The sequence below is a fragment of the Tigriopus californicus genome, chromosome 6 (assembly GCF_007210705.1).
Source record: "Tigriopus californicus strain San Diego chromosome 6, Tcal_SD_v2.1, whole genome shotgun sequence".
Taxonomy (NCBI): Eukaryota; Metazoa; Arthropoda; class Copepoda; order Harpacticoida; family Harpacticidae; genus Tigriopus; species Tigriopus californicus.
The window spans coordinates 3,222,021-3,247,105 of NC_081445.1; the positions used below are offsets into that span (position 1 = coordinate 3,222,021).

Here is a 25,085-nt window from a genome sequence, read left to right on the forward strand (position 1 = left end):
TACATTATGTAGAATATAAAATGCCGGTACCGTGATAAATGAAGGTTCGTCAAGGACAATGAGGTAAGGCCTCAATTGAAATTCCTGCCAATTCAAAGCACAGCATTGATGTCGTTTCCCATAAATGTCCATTCTCATTGTTCGCGGCCACTATAGCCCTCTTACTCTACACTAAATATGGTTTACGTTCTGCACTTCAGACTGAGCTTCGTGAGTCAGCCTCTAGAAAATAAAGGGCCGAATGGGTCGATTCCTCTTTATTGAATTAGAATGTGTTTGGGTAGTTTTTTTTGGCTAATTATATCAAAATCTCATGCATATTTAGTGACCTGGGTCACGTAATGTCCGGAAAAGAAATCGCTTTCATGGCATGTCACGAGTAGTTTATTCAGCAGTCTACCGTGCCTCTTCCCGTTTTGTTTGGGCTGCCTGACGTTGCAAATAAGGGCCCTTATTTAATGGAACAAAGCTGAACACAAATAATTGTGCAATCTGTTTTGAAGATATGGTCATTAGGTAATCCCAAATGTCAGAAGTTGAAGAAAATACCCCCAGACATCGATATTGTCACAAATAAACAATCAACAATGACAACACGGAAGTAGGTATGAACCTTCTACTGGCAAAAATCCCCGCCATTCATTGGCGCTCTTTGTTTAATCAAAATTATTAGAATTTGAAAGTAAACAAATGAAAAGCGCAATGTTGCTCATTCAATCAATCTATCTACGTATTTCAAGGCTAGGAAAAGAGACTTTTGAACTTGGAGAGAAAAAATGGCCCGACACTTGTTCCCAATGTATTGTACGGTTGCCATTCTTACCGAAGCGAAAGGTTCAAACTTGAGACGATCCCAAATACAAGATTGTGTTCCATCACAAAAGCAATCAAAATGCAAACGGAGCACATAGCACAAGTCGACTTATGAGTTTGATTGAAATCGTGCCAACTTTGCGTGTCAGAGAGAAGAATACTTTGGGAAAGATCACTTCTGTCATATTCAATCCAATTTCCCGTACGTACTATAGATCCAACTTTTAGTACCAGTGTGGCTGATGTATCGATACTTCGATCGAAAGAACAAAGTGGATTAGAAGATGTCAAAAAAGATGTAATTCTCGTCCAAGATGGAACGAAAACATCCTACCACGACAGTTGGTGCTGGGTTTGACTGTATTTTCGATTTTGCGATCCCACTTGATTAAAAACGTATTACTACCATTGTCCCAAAATTAACACAATTATGTTGTCACCGTTCTAGAAGCATTGGCCAAATGACGTGCTTACATGGTGGTGGGTCGTTTTTACACTCGTAAACCGTATTAAAACCGTGTGCTCAGAGTTGGTTTGGTATTTTGAAATTGATGTGACTTTCAAGAAGAGTCTAAAGAGTTCTAGAAGTCTGGCAATTCAGGTTTCATGTCTTTAAATTCGAAAACTTTTTCCTGTCCTCCTTTCTTTCCTCTCTTTGTCTCTTATTTCCGCTGTTGAGGTTTGAGAGGAAAGCAAGTTCTAAGAAGTCTGAATGATGGCATTTCCCGTTACCACTTCTTTCACCAAGATGGCTTTTCTGCCCTTGTGAGCAACTACTAAGTACTACTAGTAGTACTACTACTGCTAGAACTGATACCACTACGTATTACTACTTCTAGCAAGCATTTTATCCCTCCATAGTTTCCCAGTTTGGACACAATTGAGCCCGTTTTCACGCTAAATTGATCTCCAAAGGAAGCTAAATTCTAGCTCTTGGGTATCTTGTTATAGAATGGGAAAACAAGAGTGATATCAGGTACAGGGATGAACTAACAATAGACGTTTTCGCGTCAGCGTCATTCAGTTTGAGTGTAGCGCCCTCTGCCGTTCTAAGGGCTAATTTCGTTAAAAATGCTGCTTTCCAAGCCAATCATTACACACTTAGCAAAGGATCGCGAAGAAATTGTCATCCATCCGGCTGAAGTGATGTTTTTGTCATTTCCATTCAGAAGGCTCAATAAATAATTGATGTATCTTAAAGAGAACATGATCAGGACAGTTGTTTCAACAAGCACGTTTGATGGTGGGACAAAATTTTGTTACATTTTTGGCTTATGATTATCACAAATGGGAGGTGCTTCGTTCCTGGATTGTCTGCTTTTCAAATGATACTAATAAAGATAGTTTCAAGTCTCTTTTTGAGGGACTGGCTAATCCCTCTTTTTGCAATCCAATGCCAAATTAAATTTATGCAGGAGAAAATTCAATCTGCCGTGCAGTGATGTGATGTTCTTCAATGTAGTCCGGATTGAAGGCTGTACCTGATCGATTAGCGATGCACTTACTAAAATGCACTTGAACATCATGGCCTTGATGTTGAATATGACAGAGAGTCTTTTTAGTCCTCTAGTCCTCTAAATGTCATGACGGCAGTAATACAAGCTAGAACAAAATTGACTTTGGTTTTCAGTTTTCTGCAAGCATTAAGTTTTTGAACCAATAAAAGTCATAAATTGCCGATGTTACCGACTGTCTTAGTTTTCGTAATCCCTCTTGCTTTTCTATTACCGCTTAAGGAACACATGGCTGGATGGGTTCCACATTGACTGGTTTGTAACCATATTACAAGCCCTGCTCTCAGAGTCAGGGTTTGCGTCTGGTTCTGGTTTACGTACTGTGCCACACAAGACCGACCATGTCAATATTTGATCAAGGACCAGGGTTCACATAGAAACAATGGCGTCAGCGTGCCATTGTTTGTTCCAAATAACAACCTTTGGTGCGTGCATACATTAACGTCAGTCAAAGACGCAACCAAATGCCACAATTGATCCGTCTACCAAAAGCACTTTACCATCTAAAGTGCAACAAACCCGACCAGACTTGCAAGATTTTTGGGGACTGATTTAGCACTTTTATAGTGGGGTTTGCATCTAACAAACAAATGCCTTTTTTCAACACAATAATGAGAGCAGAAATCATTAACAGTTCGTATATAAATTCTGGTGACTGTTTTCCGATGAAGAGTACCATTCAATGAACTAATGGTGTTGTATTTTACGAAACATATTTTTAGAGGTCTGATTTGTCTTAAGAGCAAATTTGACTTGAATTGCAATATTCCTCCAGTAACAAAGAGTATTGCCTGGAATATGCTCTTGAAAACATCAGACAGCACTTGCTTAAAGAATTCATTGAAATCTTCATCTCAAAATGATATGGGAATCGATTTACAATTGGACATTGACCCATAATTCCGACCTCCAAAACCGGTCAATCATCATATCAGGATTTACCTCGAAGTCCGACTCTGTAGGAGAACGAGGACCTTTAATATCCAGATATAGCTCAAATCTTGGAAGTAGATCCTCGTGACGTAACAAATTGTTTTCATGATGAAAATTTGCTCATAATAAATTCACCTTTCATGTCAGAAAGCGCGAAGTACGAAGTAATTTAAATGTATCGTAAACTAACCCCGTGTTTCCAAATCAAAAGTGTCCAAAAATTCATCGCAAACTCAAAAAAAACATGTGTGAGAAACCTCCTATAAAAATCCCACCACAAATCATAGTCAACGACTAATGGAGGTGCTCATTATGTTGTCTAATTTATCTTCCAGATAAGCAAGGAATGGACGTTCGGCACTCAATTGTGTGATATCTGGACCATGAGTGATGTGTTGTGTTGCACGGCATCCATTCTTCATTTGCTGGCCATCGCCGTTGATAGGTGAGTGAGTGTTGGTTGGTTGGTGGGTTGGTTGGTTGTTCATTAGGCCCATTGATAGAAAGTAAGCTACTAGGTAGACTGATGGAATAAACATCCAAAGTAGTTCATATCGTCTTTGCGGAGGGACAAACTGACGTTTGGAATGATCAGGCACTTGACACCTGATACCCAGAAATTAGAACTCGAACACGGACTAGAGAAAAAAGGGGGAATGAATGAAGAGCGAAAAGTTGGCAAAGGCTGACATTTGACGGCTCATTTCCGACATTGGCTCATTCGGAATGGAGTGTGGAGAATATCGGAAGACACAAGACACTACGTAGATAGTAGAACAACACCATCGCCAACTTTGTTTGGCAAGTCATTAGAATGCAAAAGTTAGAATTGCCTTCCACACACGGACGGACCTGTTTTCCTTGACTACATAGTAAATTCATGGAGGAAAGTGATGCTGTTTTTGGTTAGCCATCAGAAAACGATGGGGGCTTAGTTAGCGCTTGAGGATTGAACCCAGAACTAATGAGAGAGAGAGAGGGGATTAACTCCTTTCCAAAGTCCCATCAACGAGTGCAAAGTTTCCTTGGCCTTGGTTTCTTTCCAGAAATGATGATTAACGACTTCCTCGCCGAGTTGTTTTGGCCGCACGTTCTCGTAGCTGACAAGTGATCCCTTTTGATCCAGTTTTGATCAGGACCAATGGTATCAGCAGCACTCATCTAGAAATAATCGACCTCACGCCAGCCTCGGAATTAGCAGACTTTTCTCAAGGCCCATGGACCGAGTCCTTTCCCTTCACTTGTCTTTTGCTTTCCCACCGACATCTTCTTTCACAGTAGAAAAATTAATTGCCAGGAAGCCTTTTGTTCCCTCCGGCCTTTATCTCTTGTATTGGACAGAGGCTCCAAAACACCGCTAAAGTCCCGATCAGCCCCATAAATCCGGTCTTGACAAGGCCCCCTCTATGGTGCTCGGTGCAGATTTTAGGGTGGTGATTTGGGAGCCGAGGAGCCCCCAAAAAATGATCCTCTTGTTGGTGGTCGTTTCATCCGATCCATGTTCAGTATTGTTGTGATGTTGTTCCAGATACTGGGCGGTCACTCAGGTTCATTATATCCACTCAAGGACCATTCGAACGGTTTCCGGGATGATCGCGGCTATTTGGTTCACCTCGGTGTTTGTGTCTTTGGCTCCAATGTTCGGATGGAAGGACAACAACTTCGAGACGCGTGTCAATGTGGAGAAAACCTGCATGGTAAGCTCAATTTCTTCACTATTGAAAGGTGCACGTCATTCATATAGTACAGTCTACTACGTACATACCGGTAGTTCCGGCAAGGGTGGTGGTGCATGTTGAGAGGGGAAGTGGTTAACTGGGAGATGGTCCCCGTATAAATTGATTGGATTCCATTTGGACGCATGAGAGCTTTAGCTCTTCCCAACATGAACCACGCCACGACAAATACGTAAATAGGTCATAGAAAGAACATATTATCTCTGAATAAGTCATCGAAATGACTGATTATCAGGCACCCTAATATTATTCACGGCCAGTTCATAAACAGGTTGAGAAGGCAGGACAGCTAACATTCGCGGGAAAAACTGCCAGCAAGGCCAGCCGCGCGGCATTATTCGTGAAATTCCGTCCTAATAGGACGTGAGTGTGACAACCTCCACCCGCCGCCCACCGGTTGCCCCAATTTCACGATATGCCTCATCCATGATCTCACCTGAGGTATTAGGTGCGGCACTAAAGAGAGCATAAACACATACACTTCCTCTATAGAGATTTCACTTGCAGCATGCATGCTACCAGCAAAATTGATAACAATATCCGTCTACAATTCAAGATAACAAAATGCCTCTGGCAACTGTTTCTTATTAAATTTGCCACTGGTTCATGATTAATGACCTCACACCGGTGCAGTACCCTCTGCACAGAATGACCTTCGTCATTGAGATGACTCAGGTAAGAGAAATATGTATTTCATATGAATTTTAAGGAATATGAAAGAACATATTATCTCTGAATAAGTCATCGAAATGACTGATTATCAGGCACCCTAATATTACTCACGGCCAGTTCATAAACAGGTTGAGAAGGCAGGACAGCTAACATTCGCGGGAAAAACTGCCAACAAGGCCAGCCGCGCGGCATTATTCGTGAAATTCCGTCCTAATAGGACGTGAGTGTGACAACCTCCACCCGCCGCCCACCGGTTGCCCCAATTTCACGATATGCCTCATCCATGATCTCACCTGAGGTATTAGGTGCGGCACTAAAGAGAGCATAAACACATACACTTCCTCTATAGAGATTTCACTTGCAGCATGCATGCTAACAGGAAGACTTAATCTACCCAACATAAAAGACTGGGAAATTTGATAGAGGAAAAATTGAAGTCAGGATGTTAAAAAAATGAGCAACTTAGTAAGCATAGGTATTAAACTCGACTAGAGTGATGCTGCTTGGCCCAATCATTGGGCAATTCGTTACTTGGCGTCAAATATGGATAAAATTGCATTAATGATGAACTATCTCATCAAAACTGCAAAGGGAATGGTATTTTGATTTTTAGACTCAGATTGTTTTCTTTTGTGAAAATCGCTTTTCACGGGCATGATTTGTACTCTCCTAAACGCTTAGAAACCAATATGGTTTATTTATCCGAGTAAATGCAACTAGCAAAAATCTAAACCACTTATCTAATATATCAACCTAAAAAAATCCAATAAATTGCCAGGTTAGTGGAGCCAAAATAAAAATTACATACTGTACCTCTAAAGCATTATAACAATAAATGTAAACAATATGTTTCAAACTCATGGATTTTTGTCTACGTAATCTCAACCTTGAAATTATGACTTTCAAAGTGTTATATTTGATTAACGCAACCTGCGATTCTCATGTAGGGAAGGTAGTTTGTGAAAAGTCCTTCCCAGAAGAAAGACTAAAGAAACGGAAATCGTAGGATGGCCCAATAGATTTAGATGACCTTAAAAGACACCGCAAGTCTCAAACTTGAATGCCAAGTTAAAAAAAAATGCTTGCCTCGTGAAATCATCACATACTGTAGCCTAGAGCCTTGAGTTAATGCGCAAGGTCGGAGATGAGGTTGGTTGTGACAGGGTGATATGCTAATACCATTAATCCATTAGGCACATCCAGGGCCCTTTTTTCATCCTCCTGACATGTCTCCTTCTCGTGTTTCCTTCGACCCCCTCGCTCTTGGTCTGACATTGAAGGGCGGGAGTGCAAGTACCACATTCTCCAGGAAACCATTTGTCAGTGGACATTTGGAAACCCTCGTCCGGAGAATTGCCCCGCACGGGTTCGAGGGCTGAAATCGGAACCACGGAACAACAAATTTGGGACGTAACTAGGACGAACCATGAAGAATTATGGCCTGTGGTCACATACATGGTTCTCCATGGACCCCTCTCAACTGCTGTTAAACATACCTGCTCACACGCTTTTCATTGAAGGATCGCAAAGCTTAGTATGAATGTATTTTTATTGTATCGTTGTGTGAAAAAAATAGTAATTTCATTTGTTTACTTTCGAAATTATGGCCACCAAGTTGAGTATAAGAAGTCTGCTTGAATGATGGCAGTAACGACCGATGAGGCTGAAAATGGCCAAGTATGGTTCGTTCAACTCTAGGCATGAGTGAACTTGCTCAATCCAAATTTTAATCCCCCCCCCCTCTTCCCTTAAAATATGGGGACTGGGTAAACCTATTCTTCTTCGGCAATCCTGATTTATTGAGCAAGGGCTATTCCTCTGGTGTATCCACTTAAGTTCCACTTGGATACCCATAGATTCACATTCGTCCCTAATTCAGTCGTTATTAGGCCTGGGAGTTATTTATTGTTTGCCCAATCCACACTAGATCTGGGCTCTGGGGACACGCGGCGAAAGCCATTGGTTCATTAAATGTGAGTTGCGCTGTCGCCTCTCAAAATCTTGAGGACTAATTTCATTATGAGGCCAGACTTGTCACTTGTGTATTTGTCCCTGAGACACGGTAACAAAGAGGCTGATTCTCCTAAAATAATATGCAAGCAACTTATCATTTACCCCTCCTCCTTCTCCATCCTCTCGTTTCAGGTGAGTCAGGATGTCAGCTACCAGGTGTTCGCCACCATGGCCACTTTCTACGTTCCATTGGTGGTCATCCTCCTTCTTTACTGGCGTATCTTCTTGACGGCCCGAAATCGCCTCCGGACCCGACAAGCCCAGAAGGCTCAAGTGCCCCATAGTGTTCGGAAATCGAATCCTTTAGCCGGTGCCAAGGCCCACCGGAACGGCAGCCACGCCAGTGAAGCCAAAATGAGTGCCAAGAACCGAGTCAAAACGGTCTTGATCCGGCGCAGCAAGCCCAAGATGGAGATCCCGTTGGAGCAGGCGGAAGAGGCCGAGGAGACGGCCTTTCAGACCCTGCCCGGATCCCGGACTAGATTGTACAGTGATGGCGCCATCCACCACCAGCCCATGGGTCCCTTAGACGATTCCCCAACTAGCCGCGGAGAGCACTCCCCTAGTTGCCCGAAGAACAGCCCCACCAATTCGGTCATGAGTCAGGGTTGCCAAACCGAGCGGAGTGCCGCCAGGCCCTTAGGCCTCGGCAAAGGTGCCGCTGATCAAGGCAAGCGGGCTTCGAAGCGACAGAAGGCCAAGCGAAACTCGAGCCTGATCCGCCATCAGAAGGAGAAAAAGCACGTTAGTCTGGAGGCCAAACGTGAACGCAAAGCGGCCAAGACCCTAGCCATCGTGACCGGCGCCTTCATCGTTTGCTGGCTGCCCTTCTTCATCCTGGCCCTCCTCATGCCCATCTTCAAAAGCCACGAGTTCGATGGACGATTGGTGTCGTTCTTCCTGTGGTTGGGCTACTTCAACTCCACGCTCAACCCGATCATCTACACCGTCTTCAGTCCCGAGTTCCGACAAGCCTTTCAAAGGCTGCTCTTTGGCAAGGCCACCAATCAAAGCCACCGGCCGAGGCATCTCCAATGACTCACCAAGGCTAGTTCGCTGAATGCAAATTTCGATACATGTCGTCTTCAATCGCATTAAGAAATAATAACCAATGTCGGACGGAATTTTCGGGAAAGAAAGAGAGAAACCTATCTGGGCAAGCTCAAGCCCCCCCCGGGACTACATTTGTGCTTGTGCTTTGTGTGCGCCATGAATCAAAGTTCTTGTCCTACTTAGCGCATCTGCGAATGAAATCAATCAGCTGTGAGTGGAAGGATCGATCCATCCGAACTTAATCCGAAGTTTTACCCGTTAAAATGAAATAAAAAACGAAGAAAGAAGCAAAAAAGTAGGCATTGTTGTTGGGGGGTTGTGTACAAGTTCGAGTTGGTTTTCCCCTTGAACGAGAAAAACTTGACTTTTTTTCTTATTCAAAGAACCGCCGCCATATGGTCGTGGTTATTCAACCAGATGTTTACAGATCGACACCATTGTATCCACAATTGTCTTTTTATCCGTGTTCAATGCTTTCAACAAGGTTACACTTTTTGAACGGTCCGCTTTCACGCTTCGACAACTCGAGTCTTCAAGTAAACCGCCAAGATGGTGTTGTTCGTCAACTTAACGAGTCAAATTGTATTGATTTCCACGACACTTGAACGTTTGGCTCGGTTGAAATAGCTTAAGCCACTTGTCCAGTGTGTGTCTCGTTGCCCACCTATGCCGAGTTTCAAACCTCAACGTTTTGAAATGAACAGGACGTGCATTTTCTAATACCTCAAAATTCGCTCGATTAATGAAGTTGCAACGGACAATTACGTCGTCCGTTTCTAAATATGGTTGAAAGCTTTCAAGCCACTCGAGTATGGTAAACCAAGGGAACCGCAAAATCAGAGAGAGAAAGAGTTCCAAGTATCGCTACGAAATTGTTTGGTTGGAGTGTTCAACACACTCTAGGCACATTTTGACGCTTTTCTTTTTTGGTCGAACCAATCTTAGTTTAATGGTATTCCAACCAACGATCATGTGTCCGTTAGTGTCTCTTAATTGCAGAAAGTGAGAGGTTCCTTCCGGTGAATCCATAATTCTCCCACGTTGCTCACTCCGATTGATCTTGTGAAAATAAGCTAGTCTTGGCACTCGAGACCCTTATCTGGGTGGGCAAAGGCAAAAAAACACCAGACAGTTAAATAGATAGATAGATACAACATCTATAGGTTAAATATTAATACAATCAGCGGAGAGTTGCTCGCTCTGATCATAAACAGTTTCTTTTGAGGCCTCCAATTGAGCTTGTTTCCGCTTTCCACCGTCGACAAACAAGGATTTATCCAGAGTTGATACAGAGCGAACTCAATTCACGTACATGACCAATAAGCTAACAAATCTGTGAGCCTGTTCGATCTCCATGAGGAAATAACAATATGACTGAGACTGAGGCTGAGTGGCCCCATTTCGATTTCATGAGAGCGTCTAGGTAAATCTTTGGATTTCTCGGCCGTCCATTATTTGTCTCTTTCAAAGGCACTGATCGTGCAAGACAAAAAGCTAAAGCATTGGCCACTTACTGCAATTCAAACATGTCCAAGCAGAACTGAAGAGTACCACAGTACCGCCATCACTACACACCACTACAACAACCAATGCGTTGACGAGAGTCCAGCTCTGAGTGAGAAAGACAGGAGAGGAAGGAAGCAACCAACTACTGACTAACTAACCACGGCAAACCATTCGAAATCCCACGGAGACCGACTTTACGCCTGTAGACGTAGGGCAAGGAATAAATACAAAATATACACCATTATACAACAAGATTTATGATTTAAAAAAACTACATATGCCGTTGAGTGTTGTTTTGAATACCAATCGCTGTCGATAATATCTAAAGCGACAATATAAGCTCAATGAAATGGTATCTGAGTGGAGCAGGATCGACTAGTACAAGTGTAATCGTTGGGTCCGTCCTCATCCTGAATCGGCGATAACCGACCCGCGAGGAGCTGGAAAGAATATGCCGACAGGGGAATTCAGTTCGCCAAGAACAATCCGAAGCCATTGTAGTCGAAGAAAATATTTTCCCCTTGGTCGCCAAAGATCCTCATCATCGTCTTCAACCTTCTCTGCATCATCACCATCATCATCATCATCATCCGGCTCTTCAGTGCCTCCGAACGGAGTGCTAGTCGTAGTCTTGAGGGCAGGAGACGTACCTACCAAAAGTACATAGTAGCCAAGAAGAAGTGAAAATGAATCCATTACTCCCGAGAAGAATAAGTCATCGAACAAGAAGCCCGTGAAGTTTTTCATACAACAACCAACCACTTACGCACTTCATGCGCATGTGTCAAAATGTTCATCCTCGTTGAAACTCAATCACTTGACAAAGCAGGGCTTCCTTGTTTAGCTCTCGACTCAACTTATCTCCGGCTTATTATCCACGTGTAAGACTGACGAAAACCATTGACGCCCAGTGTCCTGTGAGTGCTTTAACCTCCAGATCCGAGGCAATATTCCAAAGACGAAAAAGGTAAGACAAGTCAATTCAAACGAGACCTCTTTTTACTCGGCTTGGAGAGTTTTTGTGTCAGTGCAAAAACAATGGACTTCCCCCAGAGGTGTAATTCAGGGTCTATTTTCTTGCTCGCACACGCTGCTACTTGTCCACTAATCAAGGTAAACAGGTCTCTCAAAGGCTGGTGGGAGCTTTTTTTCCTCCAAGAGTCCATTAAGTATCAGGTACCTGTTTGCTGCAAATAAATCTTCGAAACCATTGAGATCGTTAGACAGTCGTACTTGTGCTGTCATGAATGTACATTACATATCAGGTGTGGAGGATACACACATTTGTAGTTCAATATTTAGGTTATGTGGGATGCCACAATTCAATGGTTCATCTGAAGCAAAGCAATATTCCTGTCTATTCAAGTCAAGGAGACGAACAGTAGCATCTTATAAGTCAGACTTGGACAAGTATGTGATCAAAATGCCTCCTGATCTGCCAATTCTAGTTCATTGATGGATCAGATATTATGTTAAAAACAACGTCAAGTCAAATGCATACGTTTTTCGTCTTGAAGTGCTGGAGATCCCGTTCCCAGCAGAAGTAAGGAAGTCCGGAAAAACGAAAAAACAATGCGTGAGGTTTATCGATTCTGAGATCAAATATTCCACTGAGCTTGAGGCGGTGAAACACCGGAACTTCAATGGACACTCACATAAACCTAGGCCACAGTGATTTACATTTTACCCGGACCATCTGGAGGTACATGATTACCAACACTGCATCCCGGATTCTCTGAAACATGTTGTAATTGCCATAATCCGGGATTATTTACCAGTTTCCAGACCTTTTGACGACTTTGGTGCTCTACAAACTCTTGGCCTCCTTATCAAGGGGGGCTTTTAAACTTGACGTACTTACACAGGCTTCTTAAGGATTATGGGTATCAAGGGCAAATCAGAGTTTCAAACAAACGATTTCAATTGAACCAACAAGTCATTTTACTATTGTGATCGAGTTGAAACCAGACCTTCGGCTGAAGAAAAGACATGTTACCTTGAAAGCGAGCCGGTAAATATTGTTTGAAAACATCTCTTTCGAAAGGTCAAGTTCAGGCCATAGAAATCCACAAAAGGCTGTCTTCAAACTTTGAAATGCATATAACATGTTTGGCCAGGCTTTTTTGAAAGGAATCGGCAAACATGCGGTCAATATCCCAGCTGTCAGAAAGTTTGATTTGCTATGAAATTGACTTCTTTTTGTTTCTCAAGCCATGTGAATAAGCTCCACATCTGACTACACAGCAGGTATTTGAGTTATTCTACTTCTCAAGTCCATCCATCTATCCATCCATCCAACCAATCATCCTGGAATACATACTACTTTGGCCAACCAAAGAATATAGGGGCTGATGATATTTGAAGCTCACACCACTGGAAGCCAAAAGAATCGACGTAACATCCATCAAAAGTGCAAAAACACTCAAGCATCTGAAACAATGGCTTCAATAGTCTTAATTGGCCAATGAATGCAACAACTCGTGTCTCAGAGAGGATGAAATAGGCGATGAAGATGAAAGAGATCTGGTAAACACCTCTAATGTTTGTTTATGACATCATCTCGTGTCCATTCATGGGCTTTTTTATTAACACTGGAAAAGTGCATAATCCAACGATATTATAAAATGACACCTGGCTCAAAATACGCCTTTTGAAATACAGAAAAGATTGTGATCATTTGGTGAAAGCGGTTCTACGTCAAGTGTGCTTCCACTTTCTTATCATTTGCCACAAATAACAGGGATTGTTTGGATACTCGATTGATACCTTCCAATCCTAGGGTCCGCAAAAAGAGGAAATTCAGCAAAAGATATCATAAAATGGCATTATTTTGAACATTCTTTGTGCCCTACAAAATTGCATGAGAAAAATCTCTCCTTTGAGGAAATATTTTAATAATTCATCGGGTAAACTACGTCCTTTTGCCTATAATAATCAAAAAAGGTATGCAGTATTAAACAGACACGAGTCCATGAATTCCGCTCACACTAACAGCGAATTCCTCACGATAGACAACGCTCATAATGAATGTTGTTATTTGATTGTGTCAGATTGAGACCCTTTGAGTCTTATTATTTAATAGGCATCAGTTCCCGGAGGTTGACGACATGACAGATTGTGTCAAGTTGAGTTTGATTTCCTGGTGCAATCTTCACAAGATTGAAACTTCTACGTCTGGACCTTAATTGAACATTTCTTAATGGACGTCTGGGTCTGTAAAGTAGCCAAACCCAATTCGTTCCTTATTCGACGTTCAAGAAGAACCATAACATGAGATGTTTCAAAAAGGCCCTTTGATCCCAGCCATGTTTTGCTTTCCCGCGTTAACCTTGAGAACCTTTCCCTGTATCACTTTTGGAGGGTCAGAGCTGTTTTCACCCTCTGTAAAAGAATACCCAAGGTTGGAAGGAGCAAAGAACCACTAAAGCGGGGAAAGAGAGGCAAGAATGAATGAAGGAAACAGTTCCAATTTTTAAGCTAACATATGATTTCACATGTTTGACCAGTAGACCTTTGTCATTGATGCATGTAATAAATTACTAAATTTTTTCTTGGATTTATTGTGTGCACTGATTCAGACATGACGGCCCTCAGGGGGAGTTAACCTGGAGAAATAAGAGAGAGCAGATGCCCTGCATTTTTCTTTGGCTTCCCTCCTCTTTGAACTCTCTGCCTTACTTGCCACTTTGGTTTTAATCCCCCACTTTCTGTAGCTCAAAGCTTGCCTCTTAGATGGCGGTACCATAGTATCAACATAAAAAGCGCCATTGCGGCCACATTATTGTATTTTTTTTTCACCTTGAAGCCATATATTGAGAGCAACAGTAGATGTTAGAGGATCAGTTTTTAATGCAGTGGAGATGAGCTCCTTTTTTGTAATGAGAGGCAGCAGAGCTTCATGAATTCATACTAGCACGCCCTCTCACGTCTCATCGCCCTATTTCTGATAATCATGGATCGGCACACAAGATTTCGTTGCTTTGCTCTGCATATTTTTTTTTCTATTTGCCATGTGATGAAATTATGAGCCGAAGGAAAATTTTAAAATTTTGGATGAATTGCAATCATGCTAGTTTTTGCAGCAATTGTGGTCTTGCAGCTAGCTGATAATATGAGCAGATACTTTACACTGCTCCATTCTCGTCGTCAGCCAGACAGTCCATTGAATGGTGGTTCTTAGTTCAATTTCTATCCAGATTGCGGTGAACGAGTTTGATAAGCTTTCTTTCCACCCAGTCCAAGTACTTGGAAGTGAATCACTTTCGTATTCGAAAATTCATTTTCTCATTAATGCAATGCCCGCACTGCCTAATGGAAAATTGTTACCCAACGTGCGCTATTCGTTTTTCGTACTAGCAACATGCTTTGATATTCGTTCGCCTGGTGGAAGTACTAGGATGTAGCTTATGGCAATCTTCTTCAGCCTCTTTGGGTAACAAAGATAGCTAGTAGACAATGTGCAGTTGTAGAAATAGGGTGTTTCGACAATTTTCTCGTATCGATCGATTTCACTCTCCATATTTTTCCCTGCAGCTGACACGCTTTGTGTACTGCCTTCCATCGGTCGGAGCTTCATGGTATAATGGTACAACTATGAATGGGAAGATGACGAGGAAACCCAAGTGTTGCTAGCATAATGGGGTGTTAATTAGATTCTTGTAACCCTAAAGTGCAACTCTCATGTTTACATGTTTCTCCTCAGAAAGCCAGAATTATGTGTCAGGTCTGTGATTTACTTAATGACCTGTTCAGCTATAAGTCCTGACAACAGTGAAGGGATTTTCAAAGATCAAATCAAGTTTTGAGCTGGACTTTTCAAATCACATGGCTTTGAACTTTTGATGGATTAATGCCTGATCATCTTGATCCAAGAGAAAATAATCAATGACGTGTGGGACTTACTCTCTGTGGAGTCAATGTCACAATATGTAAGAAATTTGAACTTTAGAAACGAATCGTTGGAGTCTGAATGAAAACAGTTTTAGTTCTTTTTTCAAATGATTTATATCCAAATGAAAAGACATTTGGCGTGTGCAAATGTAAAGATGTTAACCTTCTAAAAATTCATTTATGCACAAGTTCGGCCAAAGAAATTAGCAAGGAGGAAACGTAGAAAAATGTCAATCCCTAGTTAGTTCGAAGTAGTATTGAGTTTTGAATAATGTTATTGAATTAGTCACAAAATGTGCACTTACTTTGGCATTATCACATGCGTTTGTGTTTCTGGTAGATTTTTTGTCGACTATGGCATATATCTTTGATTGAAGTAAGAGACCAACCATGCATGGGATGCAAGTAATAAAACTTTGCGATAATCTTCGTTTGGGCAAAAGCGCCAACAATGAAATCCAATTAAATTTGCCCTTTCCTGTCGATGCGTTTGTGGTCTAGAATTGCAGGAAATTGTCAAAAGAAGACAAGAAATTGGCTCTCTCTGAACAATGAAAAAAACGAGCTCAATAGAGCTAGTCCAAACCTATGATGCCATGGTTTCGAGCAAGTTTTCGTGCGCAAACTTTAATGATACTCATAGATACACAATACAATATCGACCAACAAAATTATTTTACGCCTCAATTTAATTAAAATTTGAAATCAATTATGCTTGCGCAGCTGAATGGTCAAAAGAAAGCGCAAAAAGAACTGAAAATCAGCACTTTGTCAAAGGGAGGACCGTGGCGTAGTGGATAGGGCAGTTTCCTAGTATGAGAAAGGTCCTTGGTTCGATTCGCCTTCCTGACCTTCCTCCAAAGGCAGTTCAAAGACGGAGAACCAATTTGATACTGACAAGCAGGAAAGAAATTTGTTATGGACTTATCTGGTGTAGCCGAGAGGTCCAAGAGGCACCGCTAGGGGTCGCGGGTTCAAACCCCGATCCCGGAAGCCTTCGACCTGTCAAAAGCACTGCAATGGATTCAATTTAAAACCAACAATCGTAATTGCTATGCATTAAGTCTAAAAATGAATTGAGAAAAGTTTTTGACAATTTCAATCCATTCGCATTGTACCTAAATAGGTTGTTGATCAATTCTGGGATTGCCCTACACGATTTCTGGAATTGATTATGACTCTCTCTTTTAAACATTTATTTGCGTGAATTCATCTCAAAGATCATTTCCATTTAAATGTTATATGTGTACTGTAATGACTAATGAGCCTCTTCAATACCACTAATTTACATAAATTAGCAGTGTCCTGCATTGGGCAAAGCTTTCATACTAAATGGCATTTTAGGAGGAAATATGTTTCGTGGAAATTTTGTTATCGAACCCCCAATTTTGCCTCAATGTCTTACACCAACCTTCAATAGAAAAATAATCAAGACAGCATTGAACCAGAGTGTCTCGAACTTGTCTCTAATAAGCTTTGTCATCACTTATGCTTTATGCACGGCGAGGCACTATTTTTGTGTTGATGAAACATGCCTTGGCTTTGCATGCCATTAATAAGTTCATTAACATTCTCCGCATATTAGGGCTGTAGGTGCCTAAAATTTCTTTTTCCCTTAAGGCAACAAGAAGGCACTCTCAAATCTGGCCATTCTGCTGCTGTCTCTCTATTCATGTAAATCGAAGCTCAGGAGTTGACTTTGAGACGTCGAACATTCTGAAATCCCGTAGTCCAATACAAGGTCATCCTTTTTCTCATGCTTCAACATAGCTTGAAAAGAAAAAAAACAGGGTCTTTTATGGAAAAGTTAAAGCTGAGTATCCTTGTGAGGTGAGATGATTAAAAGGTTCGAACTTGGCCGTCTTTGAAGTTATTAGGCAATTCTCTTGGGTCTCTTTCTGGCTGGCGTGTTGGCTGAAAACTTTTCTTAACCTCATTAGCATGACCGTAAGAAAATGCTCCGATGAAATTAAAATTGGTAGCCATTATGGATGTCATTGCTTAAGTACACTTCAGCCATTGAAAGTGGATTGGATTGTTAGAATTTTAGGTCTAGGCCAGTGAAGATCAAGCGCATTTGAACTACATACGAGTATCTTTTCGCTAAGAGGGCTTGAAATCGGACCATGATTTCAGAGAGAAATGCACTCTCAAAATAATGGAGGATATATTTCATTATTTTGCTACTGCCTCTTTTAAAAGGAGTAAGATGAACTAGAAACAACTGCCTTTTTGCATATTTCTTTGCCCTTTTTAGCCCTTTTTGTTGCATTTTAACTTTCATGTTTTCCAACTTGTATTCGCATTATTTGGACAGTCTTGTTAATTAGCCATTAAGTTTTTGTCTTTGAAGCTCGGCCAAACCCAATATCAATCAAAACCATTGTAGATCTCTCATTATATTGTAATACTCGAAGAGCAATCCTTGCTGCCTTTCGTATTCCGTCAATTGACGAATAACATATACAGGATTGTTCTCCACTTCAATCGTGTATGTTATAAAAAGTAGCAATTTTTCGACCACACACCATAGCGTCTGAAAAGATTAGATAGATACTTTGGATGAGAACTAAGAGGTTGATCTAATCGTAAAACTTTTGCCAATGGATTCACCATCACTTCATTCCCTTTTGACGCCACAACTAAAGGCGCAATAAAAAATGCACTTTCAATGCCATCATTGATCTGCAAGCATTTGCCCATATGATACATAGCATCTGGCCTTTTTAGTATGAATGTCTTGAGATTCATTCCAACACTCGGCAAGGCTCCCTTCATTTGATTAAAAAGTCAAAAAAGGATGCGGCAAATGATGAAAACCAGAAGTGGACATTTAAAATTCATCCTGCAAAAGCCATTCTCCTAACCGTTCTTCTCTTTCCAGGGTTCCCTTTTATTGTTGAAAGGACTGCAAAAGCGAGGCTGCTTTAATATTTACTACCCACCTCCCTTGCCATTGAAGGAGACACCGTCAAGTGGAAAACTTCAGCATTCCCCTCATCCTTCATACTGTCATCATCACCGTTCGTGGTCGAGGTCGGTCGAGGTCGATCGAGGTTGAGGTTGAGGTCGAGGTTGGAAATATTAGGCCCAGGGCAAGATGTTTCGCTACTTGAGTAGGCGGTATTCGCATCGCCGCAAGCATCGAAACAAGGACTTTTCATGTTCGAATAAATCCGTGAACATCCCTGTTCACGGAAGCCCTGCCATCCTGGGAGAGGGCTTCATGGGCTCCAGGAACCATGTGAGCTCCATTGACCTTCGGTATACGGGGAAGAATGACAGGAACGAGTTTCCAGTGGCCTTCTTGGCCAAAACGATCAAAACCCCGCGGAACATTCTGCATTGCAGAGTGGAACTCCTGGACGGATCCACTTACACGCTTCAATTACCGGTGAGTGGGAACATACTTTGCCTTCGTTTTTGAAATTCTTGCCAATTTTAGCCCAAATGTTTCGAGTGTGCCAACCATGCTACCTGGTAGGCACGATCAAAAAGCTTGTGTTGAATAAATAATAAAGCTTTGGATTTCCTTTTCGTTTTTCTTTTTCATATGAGCACAAGTTTAACGAACTTCTGGAACAAATATGCCACCCATTTTGGTTAATAAAAGGGGTCAGAAAAATGAACTTTTATTTTCGCATGAACTAATTGGCCTTTAACATGTGAAGATAACTAAAAAAGAATGAATCATCTGCTTCATGATTAAGATATTTTGAGGGCTTCAATGCCAAGACGTTTTGAAATGTTTCGTTTTTTAGTAGTTCTTTGGAGCTGGTTGAATTTTAAGGTTCATTATGGTTTGATTATTTTCATGAACGATACAGGATACATAAATGCATACAATAATTCCAATATTACTTATTAATACAGCTTTCATGAAACAAATTGTGCCAACGAAAGGTTATTATAGACGTCTAGGTCTTTTAAAATTGAAATGCTAAAGAAAATGATGAGCCAGAAGTAATCCCCATTGGACACGGCTATCACTGCACACTGTTAGCACATGAGCTTAAAAGACTGGTACGAAATTGAAAGGCTTGTGAAATTTTACACTTTATTTGATTTTGATCATACACACCAGGTATTCCTGTTTTCCAAGAATTGTAGCTGTAAAATAGACAAAGGTACAGACGAAAAGTCTAAAAATTGTGTTTTTCGGCTTAAACATGATGTCAATGTATGAAAATGAGTACAAACGGTGCATTTTTCTTAATAAAGTGTTGATGCAAAGGTCAATTGACCTTTTATAGTAGTCTATACTCTCATGTCATGAGACAGCCGTTGCTCAAACATCCCTAAAGGTGTCACTAGTGGTCAAAAAAGGCGCTTGGCTTCAAACCGTCATTCACGCAACCTGTCAGGGTTAAGTGTTTCATTTCCAGGGAGTAGTGAAAGTTACCGAAAAAAGCTTCCATGAATGCGGGCCGTGGTATTTGTGTGCACCGGTGAATAGGATTGATTGGTGTGGCCAAGCTTGGTTTTCGAGATATTTGAATTTTCCCACAATGGCAACCGTGGCAAGCCAACGGCGACATACTGGGAATTTTCCCTTCTTTCTTATTCAACCTTACAGGTTGGACGATCAGCCAGCAGTTCATATCACGCTAAATGCTAAATCACACCCAGCCGAAAAAAAATCAAATCGAACAAATTGCAAGAGTCAGACGGAAGATGGCTCCCGACATTTTCAACTGAACTGTCTTATTGTCTTAAAATGAGAGAGAAATTGTGAAGTATCTAATTGCGTTATCAGACGATTTGACAACCCCGTGAACTACCATCTTTATGTCCTTAATGTACCAATAAACGTCATGTTTTTGACGAGAAATAATCTTATTTTCAAAAATGGTCCAAACATGTTGTTCTGGTATGAATATTGCATTGAATTGATCTATAAAGCAGTATTGATGGATTGGGGCATCGGCACTTGACCCCACTAGGTAAATACAAGAGATGGTAACTCAAGGACCTGTAAAACCGCATGGCTTGTTTTTTAAGAGGTCGGCAAGCAAATGAAAATAGTTATTCGACGAATATATAAGTAGGGAACTCGAACATCCGTGTTTTGTTAACAATGCAGGAAACAATGGTGCATTTCTGACAATATGTGTCTGTTTGATTGTCTCAGGAAGAAGGATGGAAGTATTCCCGTGACAAAATTCAAGTTTGTTTATGCAAATCCTTGGATTATTCTTAGGAAACAAGTAGATTACAGGTAGATACCAGTGAGAAATGCTACAGATTTTGCCCAAGGGTCCATCCAGTGGGTTTTGTAATTCAAGTAAGACGTCCTGAACGTAATTGGTGTGGTTATTAGTAGAAAAATTATTTCGAATAATTTTGCGGTTTCTCAAACATTAAAAGTCGTCATATAACGAAGCTCGACTTGCTTTTACGGACAATTGTGAAACTCAAGTGAGACCACATGTTGTTCAAAAAACAGTAGAGTACGTTTGTGAATGTTTTTATCAGGAAAGATTTTGACGCTTCAAACAATACGACAGAGTCCATCACTTAATTTGATGCATTAATCCAATATCTAGTATATCACAATGAATAAGCTGTCTATTGAATGGGAGAGGATCTTGGTAAAATATGAAAATATGCTTTTTAGTGGGACGGGTTTTCAAAAGAAACCGAGATTTTTTTTTGACAACTTCTGGTCCAATGGCATATTACAACAATGTCTCTAAACTGACATTAGTACAAATAGTAAGTGTTTTAAAACGGTGAAAAAACGTGATTAAGCATGTAAGATTCCTCAAAGTACATTTTCAGTCTAAATGGGCTTTGTTTGTTTTTGCCCAACTTTTGGGCATTGATGCCTGTATGTAGCCAAGAAAATGTTTTACAAGTATTCCACGTAAAACGCATTAGAGCAACTCAAAGGCTCTTTGGGTTTGGTTTCGCTTTGGAGATCAGTGGAAACCCTCATTGTTTTCCATTAGTTCCCTTGTACGTAGATGGCGACTAGACGACTAGGCGACTAGACTAGTCGATGGCTATCGCCCTTTTGTTAACGTCAAATGTAGAGACACTTTCCTCTGTCTGAAGTCGGCTTTCAACATAGGTATCTAGTACCCTTCTTTTGGTCTGTCGTTCATTGAGTTCATAAGTGCCATTCAAAAAGGTATTTAACTTTCCCGCTTGCTCTTTTCTCCCAATGGATGAAAAATTGAATGGCATGGAAAAGGACGAATCCAGCAGCTGTTTTTGACGAGATACTAATTTTCTCGGTTCTGGCTACCAAAGCCAGAAATGCAAATTCAACGTTATGCATACATTTTTCTTCTTCTTCTGATGCTCATGTTCGTATGGATGGAAACTTGGATAGTTTTGGGATTAGAAAGTTGAAACTTTAATTTCTTAAACAATTTCAAAATCGCTATTACAAATTGTGTTTTTTTTTAAATTGTGAAAGACGAAGATAATGAAGCAATCATTTATTCTTCAAAGCGTTAATTTCTTTCACCCAAAACACTCGTGGTGAATCCCCGAAAAGAAACCTTTTTCTCGGTCTAGTTATAAGAATCGTTCAAGAGAAGAAAATAACAGAACTATTATCAAATGGGCCATTAACTCCAAACGAAATTGAATGCTCGTTGATCGTTAATTTAATGCATCCGTATGCTCCAATGGGTTTGCAAAATAGCAATCGAAAGCCGCATGAATACGATGGATTGAATAAGGTCAAGGTTAACAAATTGTTTAGATGGCTTTTATTCATAGAGCATCGCCCACAACCTTTTGCTACTTTTTGCTAAACAACATGTCTATCTTTTTACTAATCTGTTTGTTAGGAGCAATCACTTGACAGGCGCTCCTTAACGTCAAAGATTTGCTTTAAGACGAGTTCAAATGAACAGATTATTAAGTATTATTTGTTGTCATAATCATTTGATCAGATATTGCTCTCTGTATTGCTGAATGAAGAAAAAAACTAATGAACTTGAATAATACCTTTGTTCGTTTACCTTTTCCAAAGAGCCTCTTTGCAAAGGGTGTTTGTTAGCATATTGGTAAACACATATCTTTAGAACCAATCACTCCCTTGCGTGAATCTTCATTCATAACAAGACTTTTAAATAGTCTCGACGATAAATTCTCCCCAGAAAATTAACATGAAGACTTTCATTTTCTAACATGTTCAAATGCGTTTGCATATGGTCGGGGTTCTGTTTCATCAGAAGAACGGCGATTTGCCGCATTCAGCATTTGTTGTTTTCCCTTCAATTCATGGACAGCTAAAGCTCTGGTCGATCAGTGAGGTCGTCGTCTAGGAATTGCATGCAGTCAAATTGAATTGTCTAATTTTTTAGACTTTCATGAAACACGGAATGCTAAAAAGAGGCTAATGCAGATCGACCACAAATCTATTGTTGTATGATATCAATATTTGATATCCATAAATTGAGCAGTGTTTAGTGACTAAGAGAATGAGTTCAAAAGGTTCATCGAAAAACAAGTGATTATTATTGTTTCAGTACAAGAAAAGCTGTGGCCTATTGGTTGAGTATCCACCCTCAAATTATCCCCTCCAGTTTGATTAAGTACCAGGTACTAACTTCTTTGTAGTATTTTTTGTGGAGCTTGTTGGTTTGTTTGCTACAATGGCAGCTCTCTTGCTCAGACGTATGATCACACCTTGAACCATAACTGGAAAAAGTAACGTGCTACCGTCACTGCTACTTTTCAGAAAAAAGGAACGCATTATTGCGACCAATTCCATTACCGCAACTTGGGATGTAAATTGCCTAAAACTAAAAAAAAACGTTTTATGCAATATTTTTAACGTTTTGTAAATATGACGAGAAACAAAGGACAAATACATGAGGGTACAAGGGTAAAAGGATGCAAGGGTTTGTGGATTAAGGGTTGTTTGGTTTTATTTTTTTCACTTTATCACATTTTGACAAGTGCGTTTTCATTTGCATATTCATGATTTAACAATAGGAATATCAATGTTACATTTTGAGGCTCACTTACAGGTTTCTGTCATGCAACTAGTAATGTCATACGTCAAAGAAAATAATAAGAGAGTAATTGCATTCCATTTTTTGAAGAATCAGGTGTTTCTTGAAGTGTACTTCAAAACTATGAACACCACATTTACTACTGTGTACAATTGACTCATCTATGAATGAATGTTTACACTACATTTGATTTGAGAGAAGCATTATCACATCAGAGTAAATTTGTCTAATCTCTTTTTGTTGAATTTGGACACTTACAAACGCTATGTGTATCTATCTTGAATGGTGTCAACAACACTAGCAACACAAGTTTGACCAATTGGATTTGTTTTTGGATCAGAATACTTGGTCACTTGCAGCTTTAGAGCTCACATGGCCCCCAAAATCCCAGGAAGCATACCATTTTTACCGTAGTCAAGTTGTTAAGAGTCAAAAGTTTGTAAAGCACCTATTTGAAAGAAAAAGTGCCCTCTCTTCCATAGGCTTCCTATGCTACACAACGTATGGTTTTCGCTCACCACTTCAGAGGGCGCTTTGTGAGTTAGCCTCTACCAAAAATTGGGCCCTGATTGGGCCGATTCGTTTTTTATGGAATTTTGATGCATTTGAGTTGTTTTTGGCTGATTCTATCAAAATCATATTGTTAATTAGTGACCCAGGTTACATAATGTCTGGAAAAGAAATTGCATTCATGGCTTGTTATGAGTAGTTTATTCAGCAATCTACCATGGCTCTTCCCGTTTCCCGACGTTGGAAACAAGGGTCCCTATTGATAACGCACCCCTTTATGTCATCTTGAGCAGTTGTTGCTCACCAACGGAATGTATACTTTCCTCTTGGCAAAGGATAGAAAAATACGCCATGCCCAGTGACTAGTTGTCCTCAAATTCAGATGTACATTTCTCAGTCAAAGGGCAATGACGAAAAGCGAGGACCACACATGAATATTTCAGCGGAACAGGGTTCCAAAATCTTATCTTGATGGAATGCACTACTTGGATGAGCAAAGCCACCCAGACTCTGGGGACAGTTAGAGCCCCATGATATGAAGTAACGTCTTACTGCATTGCAAGTCGTTTCCGCTGCACTCCATTTGTAATGTTTCCTACTCAGAACAACGACAATCTTACAGTAGCTTGGCAAAATTGGTTCAACCACATCATTTTCATGATCTTTTCGTGGATACATAAGTGTAAGATGGGAGCATGCCATCCATTGCGAGTTAATTAAACGTACTCATGTGTACTTGGAAAGTACATTCTGCATCAACTTGTACTCATTAGATGCAAAAAGAGGCATAAAAAGCCTCGTCACCGCACAATGCGTTGCTTGTTCGGAGAGCGTTATTTTATCGTATTCGTGGGTTTCCTTTCTTTGCAGCGCTCTGCTTTGGGCCACGATTTGATGGATCGCGTGTTTGGTCATCTGGACTTGATTGAACGGGATTACTTTGGTTTGAAGTATTTGGACCTTAACAGCGCCAGTCAATGGCTTGATCCATTCAAGGAGATCAAAAAACAATCCAAGGACAAAGGTAAAAGACGTCGACGACTGCTGACAAGTAACAACCACGTGCTAGATAATACTCAAGGAGTTCGAGCACCAACTTGAGTGAGCTTTGATTCTCATTTGATTTCTTAGGGGTTATCATTTGCCCCCATCTAAGAATTTTTATACACACATACATCCATACATACAAATGTCTGGTTTATGCTGTTGCCAATCAATTGCGAAAAAGTCCCCAAATCGGACTGAGATGACAACTTCTCTCGATATCACAATCGTTTCCGATGTCTAATTTGGCTTGGAAGTCGAGTCAGAGCGTGCCAAGGCAATAAATCGAATGGGTGGCCCTTTTAATCAGGGCTGCCAAACCGTGAGTCAAACAATAGGTTCCGCCTTTTCAAAGAGTATCGCCGAATTTTTAGAGCACCAAGTTGAGTTGGAAATAACTTGGAGTCACTCGAAGCCGAGAAATA

At 40.7% G+C, this 25,085-nt stretch overlaps 2 protein-coding genes across 2 annotated transcripts in view; both read left to right on the forward strand.

The window, feature by feature from the left end:
- Positions 1-9,032, forward strand: part of LOC131882384 (5-hydroxytryptamine receptor 2A-like) — a gene marked incomplete at its 5' end in the record, with an annotated part of 51,517 nt that extends 42,485 nt beyond the window's left edge. The window contains 3 exon segments of the mRNA XM_059229513.1: positions 3,596-3,705; positions 4,789-4,957; positions 7,814-9,032. Coding sequence (XP_059085496.1) covers positions 3,596-3,705; positions 4,789-4,957; positions 7,814-8,719 — 1,185 coding nt within the window. The 3' untranslated portion in view covers positions 8,720-9,032.
- A 1,703-nt stretch (positions 9,033-10,735) lies between these two features.
- The window catches only part of LOC131881923 (band 4.1-like protein 4B), a 30,919-nt gene continuing 16,569 nt past the window's right edge, over positions 10,736-25,085 (forward strand). Inside the window, exons 1-3 of the mRNA XM_059228918.1 lie at positions 10,736-11,207; positions 18,015-18,524; positions 24,487-24,640. Coding sequence (XP_059084901.1) covers positions 18,231-18,524; positions 24,487-24,640 — 448 coding nt within the window. The 5' untranslated portion in view covers positions 10,736-11,207; positions 18,015-18,230. The remainder of the gene's footprint in view (positions 11,208-18,014; positions 18,525-24,486; positions 24,641-25,085) is intronic.